The following is an 11,644-nucleotide window of genomic DNA, read 5'->3' as shown; positions in this document are numbered from 1 at the left end:
GAAGGACGAAGGTGTGTGGGATAAAGTTCAACCAGTTGGAGCTGACTCCCAGTTAATTTACTTTATTATAAACGCATACAGTACGTCTGCAAAATGCATCGTGTGAGCAAAATAAAAAGCATAACAAAATAAAAGCGTATGTTTCCACACAGGGCCCATCTAGGCTATAATACATGGTCACAGAGATAGCCAATGACAGGAGCCACTGCTTGGTTCCTGGACGGTTACCCCATTTTGTGAGTTGATGATCCAGCAGTGGCTTTATGTTCGATTCATCAGCACATACATTAGATATTTGTGAGGGATGTTCGCCTTTTGAAGAGAACCAATTGATAAAAAGGAAAAAAAAAAGTTTGGTTTTTTAATATGCAAATGATATGTGTGTCTCTGTGCACAAACATGAAAACTAAATTGACATCATTACAATCAGAAGAAATCATATGTAGGAACGACTTAGAAACTGATCAGTGATTAACTGCTAATCAATAAAAAGATAATGATGTATTTGCGAACACACTGACGGCTCAGTTGTTAATTGAATTCATCCATAAGGATGATTCAATATTCGTGAATCTGCATGTATAACGTTTCCCCCAATTAAACGTTCATTTAGCTCTGCATCGGGTCAGAAATATCGAAGGAATGATTAATAACTGCTTGCTTAAGCTGACAGGCTTCGTTGCAGTTCATCTGTATGATAGACAATCATCCCACCCAAACCAGACTTGTAATATTCGCAGCTATCTTCATATTCAGAGGAGAGCACACCAATCTCATCAATATTCACATCCCCGTTATTGGCAATTTATCATCCTGGTAGGGTGCAGCTACAAAGAGATGGGATTAAAGGGCCGCCTAGTTATTCCTGTGCCCCAAGACAGCTCAGTCAATAGCTATTAAAACGTGCGCAAACTTTTTATTAAAGCCACAGAATGACCTGGACCCCTTGACTGTGTGATCTCACCAAGTATCCGCGGAGGAGGCTTCGCACTGGTTGAACTATCGCACTCATAACCTATACTTGCACGAATAATGTGAACATTTTCCTGGGACAAACTCAAATCGGGCAAGTTGGTTTTGTATAGCTGGCAGACACATCATACCCCCAAAGGCATTTTCTTTGGTCCCTGGCTGTTTGAAAGAGTTTAGACGAAGTATAGAAACAAGAGAAAACTCGTTCATCTTTTGCAGAGGAGCAGAGGTAGCTAAATAAAATGAGGAGTGTAAACACAGGGAGCATTCAGAGGCTGCTGTAAAGGAGGAGCGCTGACCTTGGTGCTGAATGCTTCCCGCTGTACGCCTCGCGCCTGCCCCCACATAAACAGACTGCGTAGCGCGCAGAGCAGCTTCACATTTGTGTGCGTGTGTGTGTGTGTGTGTGTGTGTGTGTGTGTGTATGTGTGTGTGTGTGTGTGTGTGTGTGTGTGTGTGTGTGTGTGTGTGTGTGTGTGTGTATGCGTGTGTGTGTATGCCCGGCGCGTGTGTGTGTGTGTGTGTGTGTGCGCGCAGGTGTGTGTGTGTGTGTGTGTGTGTGTGTGTGTTACATACTAGCCTACGTTCCATGCGACGCCACCCACGCGACCAGATGCCACGACTTCAAAGAACAACTTACGTGCTTGTCACTGGTTTTTCCATCACATGCAGTAAATCGCATTATTCTAGCCGTCTTGTAATTGGGGCTTTTATTGTGAGTCTTCTGTTCCTCAGCAAATACATTAGGCCTTAAGTACAGTATTGTAATCAGTAAATGACAGACTATGCAGAATGCCACACATGATAGGCTTTTAAGACTATATTATTGGGTCATTGTCACAAATGCATTAAAATGTTAACAGATTTAGATATTGTTGGGTATAATGCCAGTACTATGGTACTAAGTACAATATTTCCCTCTGAAATCAAGTGAAATAGAAGTATCAAGTATAGCTTAAATGTCACATGAAGTACAACTCATTTGATCAAATTGGGCACTTCAATGCTGCATACCTGTTAACATTGCAAGTCTTCTGGTTTCATGCACTGTAAGTTAAACACATATTTGTCTTTGAGTGACCTCGGTCACTGCAATGTCAATATTGAGGATCGTCACAGAGGTACGAGTGGGAAAATATACTTTTTAAATGCCCACATGACGATGTTTTGCATCTGTCTCTCAACGGGAATTCATTTTCTGTGTAATATAGCCTAACCTTGTGAAGACACTCTTTCTATTAATGACTCATATACCCTCTCCCACTTGAAAACATCAACACACTGTAAACAAATCACGCGGTCAATGTAATATCCTCTAAAACTAATAGAACTTCTATCTCCCCTCCCCTCTCCTTCCCTCTCTCTCCTTCTGTTGCTTTTCAGAAACCTCCCTGGGGACACGAACACACACACACACACACACACACACACACACACACACACACACACACACACACACACAAACACACATACACCCCCCCCCACCCCCCTCACACACACACACAGAGCGGCACCATGCAGGAGTCAGAGCCCACGGTGTGCCAGCTGCAGCCCAACATCATCTCTGTGCGCCTGTTCAAGAGGAAGGTGGGCGGCCTGGGCTTCCTGGTGAAGCAGAGGGTGTCCAAGCCGCCCGTCATCGTGTCTGACCTGATCCGGGGGGGCGCGGCCGAGGAGTGCGGCCTGGTGCAGGTGGGCGACATCGTGCTGGCCGTCAACAACAAGCCCCTGGTGGAGCTGTCCTACGAGCGCGCCCTGGAGACCCTGAAGAACGTCTGCCCCGAGAGCCACGCTGTGCTCATCCTCCGCGGGCCCGAGGGCTTCACCACCCACCTGGAGACCACCCTGTCCGGGGACGGCCGCCAGCGCACAGTCAGGGTCACCCGGCCCGCCTTACCGCCCTCCAAGTCCTACGAGAACTGCTCCCCTGTCCTCAGCCCCTATGGCCTGGGCCAGCAGCAGCAGCAGCAGCAGCAACAAGGCACCAGGGAGCCCCAGCTGAGGGCTATAGAGAACCTGTCCTCTCCACCCATCACCCAGGCCCTCCTCCTGCAGAGGGGAGGGGGAGGCGTGCAGGCCCAGGACCCAGGACTGTTGATGAGGGAGGGGGGCCGCGGAGGGCTGCTGTGCAACGGGCAGCTGGAGGAGAACAACGAGCTGCTGAAGGAGATCGAGCCGGTGCTGAGGCTCATCAAGAACAGCAAGAAGGAGATCAATGGAGACGGCCAGAGGAACGCGCCGAGGAGGGAGGCAGAGATTCAAGTGGCCTGGTAATTATGTTGTTATTATGGTGATTATGTCATGTGGTGCTATACCTCATTGATCCCCCCACCCCCCTCCCCTAGTCAACGCTTGCTGTAAAAATCCCTCTTTGTCAAAATCAGTGAATATCTCCACCGGGTCCACTACCTGTTTGACTGTGTGTGCACTCGAAGAAAAAAATCGGGTGTTACAATAAACAACCTAGGATTTTGTGAACTGGCCTGTTGCTAGCTATCGTGGCCCCTATCTGTTTACATACCCTTTGTTTACATACACATTTTTAGAGGCTGTGAATTAACACCATATGTCTTGTCAGCGCACACACAGTACTGACAGGTAGCGGATCATCAGGAGATATTCACTGATTTTGACAAAAAAAGCGATTTAGACAACAAGTGTTCTCCAGAATCGATTACTCCCCCTTAAAAGTGTCCTTGTGCTTGCTCCCCCTCCACGGTACAGATTGGAGTTAGAGGCCAGGTATAATTAGCATCAGGATTTAGGTCAAGGTATGTTCAGCAAGGTGGTTATTATCTGGCACTACATCCTACACACACAACCTCCTCTGATTGAAAGATCCCCGCTCACTTTGCCAACCCTACCTACCTGACCCAGCTGTGTTGCATTAGCTCCCTCGGACAGGCTCTCATTCATCCAATATGACTCAGTGTACAGTGCCAAGTAATTACTGTCTGCACGCTGATCCCTAGAAAGATAGATAGATAGATAGATAGATAGATAGATAGATAGATAGATAGATAGATAGATAGATAGATAGATAGATAGATAGATAGATAGATAGATAGATAGATAGATAGATAGATAGATAGATAGATAGATAGATAGATAGATAGATAGATAGATAGATAGATAGATAGATAGATAGATAGATAGATAGATATTGGTTATTAAGGTTCAGTTCTATATATCTCTATATATTTCACATGAGTACTACTCACACATCTTACATGTAAATTGCTCGTTTGTGTTAAAGGTGAAGTAAGCGATTTATTTATGTTAATATAAGTGTAAAATCGCTTTTTATTCATACAGTGATCACTTACATAGTGTGCGCGTTTCATAAAGCCGATCCCTCAGTCACCTACTCTGCATGTAATCGGCAAATAAACTTTTGGGGGGATCCCGAAACTGATATCCAATCACAAGAGAGAACGCTACACACTGGCACCCGTCTCACTGCCGGTGCATGCGCAGGGCGACAGATGGGTGAATGTGTATGCGCCTACAATGGCGGAACAGGTAAAAATCCTTCCCAATGTCTGTTTTGATTGTTTTTATCATGTTTTATCACACTTACTTATCTGAGATGATGCTAGATAACTCGCTGCTTGAAGACCGCAGTGCATTAATGTGGTGACGTAGGGACGAGGGAGAGGACTGCTAACTGCAGGAAGTTAGCTAAACTGACCATTCCGCTTACTGAACCTTTAACCTTAAATTGTCTGCACAGTGTAGATGTTGATATTGGCTCCCCAGTTATCTGCTATTGTCCTCCCACGACCAATTAAAATCAAATTGAGGCAATAGTCTCCTCGAATCAATATCTCATTCTTGACCTATCCGAGCACATCATCTACTCTTTCATAAATACACTTTTAGTGATTCATTGAATGCTAGGGGGACGTGTGCTTAGAAAAAAATAACTCATGAATGGGTAAAATGGCTTTTCATAATGGGGCATCTTATGTGGCCAATCATTGGGGTTTAAGCTTATGAACAATCTTAAAAAGTAATCCGACATTTTGTCAACACCAGGAATTGGCCAATTGGCTTTTTCTTCTTGTATTTTTGCTTTGAAAAAAGGCCTTTTGAAGAGTTTGAGGTAGCGGCTAATGTGAGCGGTTATTGTGAAGACAATAGGCCATTCTATCTGTTTTGTCTGGGTTCAGTTGTGCAATAACATCTTTGAAATTATTTCATGATGACTATTTCCCTGGAATAGAAAGTCACATTATGACTGATCACTTGTTTTCAGAGCGAAAGCAGTTACAATTCCACAATACAACATGGGGCTGATGACTCTCCACGTCAAAGTCGGATTTAATGACAAATGACACATCCGTTCAACTTCTCCCGTTGTATCTGCATGGCTGAACTCCACCTCGGAATTGTGGTGATAAATACGATCTTGCAGACAAAGAGATACTGTGTCAATACAGCGTTTGTATATATATACAGAGAGATAGATAGTGTAAAATGAGGATTTAGTATTAGCATAATGTGTGTACATGAGAAAGAAAAAGGGGATGGTTGTGAAAGACAGGACGATATGGGTGCGGGTGTTTTTCGCATGGTGGAATGCAGACTTGAAATCACATGCCGATGAGATTGCTGTATTTAGGATGAGGACTCGAGCATAGGAACAGTCCAGGGACAAGGCAGAACCAGAAACAGGCTCAATAAACTGAAAACAGCAAGTAGCAACGATACAACAAAACAATCAAAAGTGTGGCTGAAATGATTGAAATCCTAAATGCAATGTCGACACCTTTTATATTGTAATTCACTCTTAAGCCTTGGCCTCCAACTTGTCACTCATAAGGGGTGGTTTCTTTGTCAGTTTTTGTGGCTTAATGTATAAACCCACTTCCTGTAAGAATTGGATTTGGTGCAGGGTTGTGGTGATAACTGAAGAGGTTGACCTATCTGAAGGAGAAAGTCATGTGACTGGGCTGGGAGTTAACATGATTTTTCACCAGACAAGAGTGTATACCTGACCAACAAAATCTGTTATGGCTTCTAGGGACCATGGCGTGGGAAATGGCACGTCTCCCCAGCTGCCGTCAGATAACAACAGAATGCTGGATAACATGCCGATGGTGCTCAACAACAACGCTGACACCAACAAGGTAAAAACAAAACCGTTGACATGATTAACGGTACAAGACCTCCATTGTACGTTTACGTTTGTTCAGCTCAACTTTATAACTTGAAGATCCTTTTGCCATTTTTGTCTGTGTTTGCAAGTGTTCATGCGAAGGCTTGCTCTCTCTCTAATCTCCGTGGCTGTATACATGTGCATCCATGCCTGCCTTTGCCTGTGGTGGCCCTTTAGCCTCGCGCAATAATCCACACTATTGGCACTTTGAGTGCTTTCAGAAACTGAGCACGCACATCTGTGCTGCTTCTCAGCACATAGTAGCAAAGCCTTTTTGCTGAAGATCCCATCACCTATAGGCATTAGATCTTTCCGGGCAAAAGCATGGCGTAGCATTAAATCCAGCTTAAAGGAGGGTCTGGTCCCAAGTCTGAGTGTCAGTGACAGGGATATAGTGTGCTAATGTGCACACGGTCCACGTTATATCCACCCACTTGTGACGTCTCTGAAGCCCGAATCAATGGGGACCGGATGGGAGCGAAATCATTCCAGGAGGCATAATGAATGCGCGCAGCTGCTGATCATCTCACGCTCTGTCAGATGTGGCCCCTGTTGAAATGATCCAGCCCCTCAGACCTGCACAGAAGAGAGTGTTAATGTGCACGCTTGTGTGAGCATATTTGTGTATGAGTGTTGGAATGACGGATGTAGGGGTGGTTGTGGTTGATCCATTCTGTATGGCGTTGAGAGAGGCTATGTATGTATGATGGGCTGAGAAGAAGCCATATGGGTTTCCTGCTAGTGTGTGCTCCAGCTGCAGGAAACCTATGAACAGGTGTGTCCGCAAAGTGTGTGTTTGTATGTATGTGTGTGTGTGTGTGTGTGTGTGTGTGTGTGTGTGTGTGTGTGTGTGCATGTCCAGAACGTGTGTTTGTTTGTATGTGTGCGCGTGTCCATATATGTGCATGTGTACTGAGTCATGAAGCAAAAAGTTCCCCTGCAGGCATTTTGCTGGGCAGTGATGCTAACTTTGATGGCTCATGGCTGAGTGTAATGCAATAGACTCAAGTCAGACACTCAGTTTATGTTTAAAGAAAGAAGAAAATATTTAAATTGGTTTAGATGGTTTGAAAACTGTGCTCACGATAAAATACAAGGAAGTGACATGTTGATGGCCTGCAAATTACTTTTCTCATTACGAAGAAAGTATTGTCCGCGAGCCTTCAGCTTGAGTTTATGCATAATGTAATGTTTTTTTTGTTTTTTTTTGGCATTTCTATGCTTTATTGATAGTGTAGAGACAGAGGTGAAATGGGGCAGAGAGGGGAGTGACATGCAGAGAACGACCGCGGGCTGGAATCGAACCCGGGTCCACTGCTGGCCGAGGCCCATGGGGGGGACGCTCTACCAACTGAGCTGAGGGCGCCCCAATGTAATGTTTAATAAGCCTGCATAAAGCATAAGGTGTCATAATGCTCTGCCCAATTCCACCAACTAGTGAGTTTTGGAGACACCACCTTTGATGATCCAAAGCATATCATATGCCTCTGAGCAGTGTTAATTTTGGCAGCAAATTCTGATTTAGTCTTAGTCTTTTGAATATCACACCATTTAGTCTTAGTCCTATTCTAGTCATCTAAAATATTTTAGTCTTAGTCTAGTCTAGTCTACTAAATATAAGCAGATTTTAGTTTGACTAAATCTACAGCGGACTTCGTCTACTAAGTGTTTTTCTTCATTGAATGGTATTAAGGTTTGAATATGCAATACAGACACAGATTTAATGGTTGTAATACAAAACATGTATTCTATTTCATTAGTAAAAATCTCACATAAAATCAGTGTACCTGACTGGATAGGGGGGAGGGGGGGCTTTAAGAGCCTGTGCCCGGGGGTCCATTATCTCATGATCTGTCTATGAACCAACTGGATTCCACAATCTTTTTGCTTTTTGCGGGGAGCATGCACAAGCATTATTTATAAAAATAAATAAAATAAAGAAAATATTTTAAAAAAGTGGGGGGCCCCACACTAGGTCTTGAAACGGGCCCCGAGATCGTTAAGGCCGCCCCTGGGCAGCAGCAGCACGCAGTTGAGGTGCTGATAAATTTGAGCAACTGCACCTTCCTTTAAGCAACACTGCTGCCGCTGTGTGTGTTCGGACTTCTTTTGCATCAAAGCCTTTTTGATAATACAATTAGAGGTTTTAATTGAACGCTGTCCATGCGTCGGAGTTGATTGTAACTTAAAAACAGAAACTAACGGACGGAGGTGGCAGTTTCACATGGCTCTGTGTATTCAAACTCGAGACAGAGCCTACTACAAACAGATCGCGGAACTTAGCCGTTCCCCTAGACATCGTTAACGGGCAGGATATCCCTGACTATCATTTTTGTCCATCATACCGCAGAGTTTTTCAGCACAGCGGCTCACTCCACCCGCTCACACTTGCGCGGTCTCCCGTCGATTTTCACCGACACAGGGTTGAATTCGCTGCTTTGCACTGATTGGATTTCTTCCCAACTTGTCCCACAAAAAGAGTAGTTCTGATTGGATCTCTTCTCCAATCGTCCCGCCCTAACAGTTTCGTCTAGTTCCTATTCGTAGACTATAGTGTCAGTTAAATTAGTCTCAGTCTTCGTCATCACATCTGCCTTTTTATTTAGTTTTTATTTAGTTTACGTCCGTGAAAAAGGTTCGTAGACGAATATTTTTCGTCATAGTCTTAGTCTACGAAATTAACACTGCCTCTGAGCCTCCTTTATACACGCAATGGACTTAATCATCACTAAAGAAGAGGCCATTTTGTCAAACCATGAATTTGCTGGACTATGACTAAACATGAATAAACTGCATACATATTGAACAGATAGAATATCTTAACATTTCTCAGGCTGTTACTCTCACTTTCTCTTCTTTTTTTTTTTTTTTTTTTGCCATCTACCCCCGTGTCTCACGCTCTTTATCATTTCCCATCAGAAGTTTTAATTGAGGAGTGAATGAGGAAGTTTCGGTGCATTCACCAGAAAGACTGTGTTCATTACGCCCCATTATGAAATGATTAGATTAGATTCAATTATCTTCATTCCCAGCTCCATGGATTCTCTGCTCAGTCATGTCCACACCTTATTCCTGACAGTGAAGCCTGGTGATTGATGCATAATAACCACTATACATTGCAGTAATGTCTCATTTTTGTATACATACGTTGTTTGAGTAAACTTGGGACCACCTGGGACTTACTTCCTTTAGGGAAACACTACAAAGTGGATGTTGAAAGCATGTACACTTGCTATATGCACAATGCAAAAGCTCTGTTTTTACAGATGTGAATATGACCATTAAGTGTGTCTACAGCTGTCAGTAAAGAGGATTAATCATGAAATATAATCAAGATAGTGTCCGGAATCTCAATTTACTGTTCATCCTTTAGTCAGCTATTAACCGTCCAAAGGGAGCAGTGAATGAGTGAAAAAAGGAGTGACAGCCCTTTGCACACCTGCTGTGCTTATAATGGACACAGCCATGATTGGATAATCACTGCTCATCAAAGGGGCTAAGGGGGCTTGTAAAATAATGGACCCTATTTGACTCACAGATCCCTCCATTTGTCTCCTGATAGATTCATCTCGTCTTGTCCAAATGTTCACTTTGTGGTGATTCAATATCTGCCACTGTTCTAAAGCAGGGTTTTTAGAGGCAAAATGTTCATCTTTTTCAGTCCGACGCTGTCGCTGACATGTAACATTTAAGTCAGTGCTCATGTATCATTTATAAATAAATAAAAACTAAGTAAACTGACATTTACAGGTTGTTCACATAATCGGAACTTCTCTCAAAACCTGCATGTGGCATTAAAAGAAAAGTGCCTGTATTAAATGGAAAAATGCCAGAGCTATGGCATCCGGTCAGCGGGCGACGAGCATAATATTAATACGCATCTGATTCTCTTTGCCTGTTCTACTGAGAGTCTCTTCATGGTACAGTGGTCTTTCTTCCTGTCCGCAACCTCAGTGATAACGACGTGTCACAGTGGAGGGTTACTGCTGTTGGAGCATGAACAAATAGGAACTGGGCTCTTAACTCTCTGTGTTGCACAATCAAATTCAATTCAACCCTCCTCACTTCATTCCTCTCTGCCGTTTGAGGGGGACAGGAAATGACAATGAGACTCAACTGCCGTGACTTTGTTTTTTTTTATTTGCCCCCCCCCCCCCCCCCCCACGGCCAGCATGATGATTATCTCACTGTTGTTCGGATGCCGCTCCGCTGCACAATTAACAATGCAGAGGGAGATGATGACAGAGCTTCACAAGGTGTGGGATTGATTACTCTGATCTTCAATCTCTCGGTGCCATTCCCCCGGAAATGCTTTGTTGTTGAATTGCTGGCATTCATCAGTCAATAGCTAGTATCGGGAAAACATAGTGAGCCAATGGTGAGCTTGCCATCAAGCTGCTATTACATGCCGATTGCCTCTACCCTGGAATGGGATAAAAAAAACAGAATTGGTGGAGGGAGAGAATGGAAGTCGATCCTTTGCATGGGTACTTGTGTGACAGACACAAAATCTGTTTATCTTTTCCCCAAGAGTCCACGAGAAAACTCTTGGCATTAAAATGACTGTAAAAGTCCTGTGAAAAAATGCCTCTGCATATCCGTCATGTTATTCCCATCGTATACTTACTAATCAATGTCCAATTGTGACAGTCAAACTGAGTCCCCCACGGCGACAGGGCTCCGTCTCTAATCAAGCTGTCCTCAGCATGACTCCCAGTCATAGAAAGTTCACACTGAAAGGTGTCTCAGAGGTCACAACTGATTAGCCAGACTGTATAAAAAGGCAGTTAGAAGTACTGATGACTCATGTGTAAATGTCTGTGTGCTCTTTTCACCAGGCCCCAGCCCAGGGCAGGACCTCACCCACCAAGTCTCTGCACAATGGAAGCCCCTCCAAATGCCCCCGCTTCATCAAGATCAAGAACTGGGAGACAGGCACCGTCTACAGTGACACCCTCCACCACAGCTCCAGCAAGGTAAGGCGTATGGAGATCAGCTCATTTGCATGTGTGGCAAGGATGAGACAGAGTTTGATGTGATGATTCAAGTCTTTTTATGATAGGCAGAGTTGCTGAAGCTGAATGAAGGCAGTGAAGGGCTGTGGTTCCTTTTTGACACCCCTCAATACATTATAAACGATTTAAACTTCCGGCAACAAGTCACCTGTGTGATGCAATTGTAACGCAATGCAATACATCTCTCCATTAAAAACAACTTTAAGAATCTGCTGACGCTCCTTTGGTTGTAGCTTCTAGGGCTTTTCTTCATCAATGAATCTGTTGACTATTATTTTGCTCTCTCTATGAAACGTCACCAGACTGAGGAAAGTCACAATGTTTCATAATCACTAACTTTTTATAAGGGATATTTAAGTTTATTGTCGGATAAATTCAAGAAAATCAGCAAATTCTCATCATTTAAAAAGATTACATTACATTTAATTTAGCTGGCACTCTAATCGAAAGTGATTTCCAAGAAGTTCAATCAAATTCCATGGATATTGATAATACT

At 43.7% G+C, this 11,644-nt stretch overlaps 1 protein-coding gene across 2 annotated transcripts in view; it reads left to right on the top strand.

Annotated features, from left to right (window-relative positions):
• Nucleotides 1–2,487: 2,487 nt before the first annotated feature.
• nos1 (nitric oxide synthase 1 (neuronal)) overlaps nt 2,488–11,644 on the top strand; it is a gene marked incomplete at both ends in the record, with an annotated part of 34,165 nt that continues 25,008 nt past the window's right edge. For both annotated transcript variants that reach the window (XM_080042148.1, XM_080042147.1), the window contains 3 exons: nt 2,488–3,242; nt 5,999–6,104; nt 10,972–11,109. In XM_080042148.1, the coding sequence (XP_079898274.1) occupies nt 2,488–3,242; nt 5,999–6,104; nt 10,972–11,109 (999 nt within the window). The remainder of the gene's footprint in view (nt 3,243–5,998; nt 6,105–10,971; nt 11,110–11,644) is intronic.

The sequence above is a fragment of the Ammodytes marinus genome (genome assembly GCF_949987685.1).
Source record: "Ammodytes marinus genome assembly, chromosome: 2".
NCBI lineage: Eukaryota > Metazoa > Chordata > Actinopteri > Uranoscopiformes > Ammodytidae > Ammodytes > Ammodytes marinus.
This window is presented reverse-complemented; position numbering and strand designations above follow the sequence as displayed.